The sequence below is a fragment of the Sinocyclocheilus anshuiensis genome, unplaced genomic scaffold, assembly GCF_001515605.1.
Source record: "Sinocyclocheilus anshuiensis isolate Anshui unplaced genomic scaffold, SAMN03320099.WGS_v1.1 scaffold253, whole genome shotgun sequence".
Lineage (NCBI taxonomy): Eukaryota > Metazoa > Chordata > Actinopteri > Cypriniformes > Cyprinidae > Sinocyclocheilus > Sinocyclocheilus anshuiensis.
Window position 1 is genome coordinate 1,460,681 of NW_015537969.1, and position 3,371 is coordinate 1,464,051.

At 37.3% G+C, this 3,371-nt stretch overlaps 1 protein-coding gene across 3 annotated transcripts in view; it reads right to left on the bottom strand.

Annotated features, from left to right (window-relative positions):
- cdk6 (cyclin dependent kinase 6) overlaps positions 1 to 2,478 on the bottom strand; it is a 39,164-nt gene extending 36,686 nt beyond the window's left edge. Inside the window, exons 1-3 of one of the 3 annotated variants that reach the window (XM_016462329.1) lie at positions 2,324 to 2,478; positions 2,053 to 2,216; positions 335 to 660 (exon numbers count right to left, since the gene is read on the bottom strand). In XM_016462329.1, coding sequence (XP_016317815.1) covers positions 335 to 558 — 224 coding nt within the window. In that variant the 5' untranslated portion in view covers positions 559 to 660; positions 2,053 to 2,216; positions 2,324 to 2,478. Of the gene's footprint in view, positions 1 to 334; positions 661 to 770; positions 1,003 to 2,052 lie in introns of those variants that run through there. The other 2 variants (XM_016462322.1, XM_016462337.1) reach the window with 2 other exon arrangements.
- Between the last annotated feature and the right edge of the window lie 893 nt (positions 2,479 to 3,371).

Here is a 3,371-nt window from a genome sequence, read left to right on the forward strand (position 1 = left end):
ATATTGTGGGCCACAGAAAGGTGCAGGAAATGAAACTTGTAATATGAGGAATAAAGTTATTTTCATTGTAGCACCAGGCTTTTCTTAACAGAAACATTCTGAATGTGCAACGTCTTCTTCCTCACTCCTTTAATCATGTTTTAAAACATTATAATATCAAGGCTGTAAGATGTCTGACTTTCAAACAAACCTACACCCTTGCAGGAAATACATACAACATGAGGAAGTATGTTAAGTTACCATCTATAAACAAACTAAAACAGACTTGTTATCATGCATCCCTCATCAACAGCACCACCATTCCCCCCACTTTTATTTATTTGATTTTTTTTACCTGACCACATTGGGATGCTCAAAGGACTCCAGCTGCCTCAGCACCGCCACCTCGCGGATGGTTGACAGCGGCATTCCCTCTTCCTCGGTCTGCACCCGAACTCTTTTTAGGGCTACAAAGCGGCCCCCGTTCTTCAAATCCCGTGCTTTGTACACCTTTCCATATGCACCTTCGCCGATCTCAGCCACCGGCTCATATTGTTGGGTCGAGCTCTCTTTGTCCATTTTTTCTCACGGCGAGGTACTGCGGGGAATCCCGAAACGTGACGAGCGCGCGGATATTTCACAAAGGCATTATTGGGAGAGCGGCGCTGGCACGTGCACTGCCTGTAGAGCGCGAGCACAAAGGGAGGCAGAGGTAAACACCAATGTGATCAGAGTTAAATCAAATCTTATCTACGCACTGAAGATAACAGACATGGAGCAATACAACATACACAAAGCTAGCTCAGCCGCCTTTACAGCCAAATATCAAGGAAAGTCCGTTAAATATCAACATCTGGAGTCCAGAGTAAGAAAGCATAGGTGAATGACAAATGATTTTGTCCCAAATGATATAAAGAAGAAATCTTTTAAAGGTCTAGTTAAAGTGCCGAATTTTTTGAATTTCAGCCTGTGTTCACAGCATCTCGAGCTAATGACTCTAAACGTGTCAAGTGGAGTAACCATCGTGCAAAAACATATTTTGCAGTTTGAACACGTGGTTGAACGTGTTTCACGTGCTTTAACACTTTACAATGTTGCTTTTTTTTTAACAAATATTATGAATTTTTCAGTCACAAATTTGAAAAAGTTATTTAGGTGTCTTGATTTGACTTGGGAAAAACCGTGTTTTTCATTAAAAAAAGTCATTATATATTTATTTAAAAAAATAATGGCCTTGACACAATTATGAGGGTCTACACTGGACCTCAATGTGATATTTTCTGTTTTATAGTTTTCTTGTCACGTGACAACAAAATGGCTTCTTGCATGCTGGTTAAACCACACTTACAGATTTTTAACAAATATTTATAGACCTACTTTTAAACAATTATAAAATGTTAAAAAAAATTATATGAATTCAAACTACAATATATATATATATAATTATTTTTTTTTAACAATTTGAGCAGTTACACCACCCTGACATTTTTCCCTTTAAGCCACTCAAATATAGAACTGTATTTTCAATAGTAAATGTAGCCTATATAAATAATATATATAAAATAATTATAGGCTAGCGTTTAATTCAGAAGTTGAACACGCGCTGATGACAGAAAAGGTCTATTCCAATAATTTTGTATGAATTGCATATTTCATTGTTTTTTTAATAACCTCACGTCACCGATCCATAATTACTTGCTAATCTGAGTCGACACAGGTATGCCTAATGTAACTCGCTTCCGTACAGTACTGTAACAGACTCAAGCTTTGAATCTAACCCATGCGCATACTGTCAATAAAAATCAACTGACCGAGTTTTCTAATGACAAGATTGTCCCTGCTCTTCTTTGTGCTACACAGCCCTGAGCACGTGGTTGTCTACTGTTTGCATTGTTTAGCTGTGCATATCAATAAACGCTGGCACTAAAGCGCCTACATTAGTTTCCACGCTCAAACAACATGAACATGTAATTAATAATCCATCTAGCGTGCACGCAAAGCCCCATATGCACAAACACACGCACTGAATGTAGAAGTATCGCAAGTGAATGGGAGTTTTCTGAGTATAGTTACCCCGTTTGTTATATTCCGCCCGGAGAGTCGCGTCATTCATAAACTTCAGTAAGTTTCCCAGCGTCTCCACACGCATCACAGCTCGTGCAGTGTCCTCGCGACGGGCCACACAGGTAGTCGGATGGTGCACGCGCTAAGCCCCATCTCCCAGCAATACCACAGCACTGCAACAGCAAATCAAGTGAAAGATCGTCTGATCAGTCCCTCAAGAAAGCGGAGTGGATAAAAAAAATGGACTGATTTTCATCGATCTGCTATGGCAGTCCCTAACCCTTTATGTTTTCCCCATCGAAGCAGGAATATGCAGCGTGTGTGTGTGCTCTGTCTGCTCCTCGCTTTCCCACGCTGGCTGAATGTGCCTTGACCCCCTTCAGAGCAGTTTGACACAGAGCAGGAGCGCTTCCGCATTCCTCACCGACTACAAAGCCTAACCGCCTCCTCTTGCTTTCTCCCAGCCTGCTCGCTCCTTCACCATTCATACTACTTTTTTGCTTTTGTCTCGGTGTCAAAACGGGATCACCGCGGGGGAAAGAGCTGGGACGCGGAAAGGTTATTGGATGCATCAGCCCATCTAATGGAAACTTTGTGGATGTGAACATCCAGATTAGTGAGGAAACAGTTAGCCTCTTCTAAAATAATGCATATATATATATATATATATATATATATATATGACAATACATTTAATTAAGTAAAAAAAGAGAAAAAAATACCAAAGTGTTTCAAGCTGTGAGATGCATATATATATATATATATATATATATATATATGACAATATGAAAAATATATGCATATAATGCATTATCAATAACTGCCCTTATGGATACAGGGATCTCGTACTATTGATATTCATATGTTAAATCATGTTGTTAAAAATAAGCCTTTTGCACTGGAGTGATAAGCTGAGCTCCCATTCCAAAATGATACAAAGTGTTTAACAGAAAAGAATGTAAGAATGCAGTAAAAAAAAACAATAAAAATAATAATAATTTAACAGGACATTGCATGAACTTAGTAAAAAGTAAAGTAAGTAAAAAGTAGGATTAACCTATATGGGATAATCAACCATTTTAAAACATGCTAAAACGTAATATTTTACCTAAAAAGTACATGCAATGTCCTGTTAAAAGTTATTTTCACTGTTTGAAAGTGGTTAACTAAATGTTTTATTGTGTCATGTTTACATTCCTTTTCTGTTATCAAATGTTTTTTTTTTTGTCAAAATTTTTTTTTTTTGTGGACAAATATTTTTTTTGCTTATTATAATTGTATTATTATTTTTAATTTTTATATATATATATATATATATATATATATAG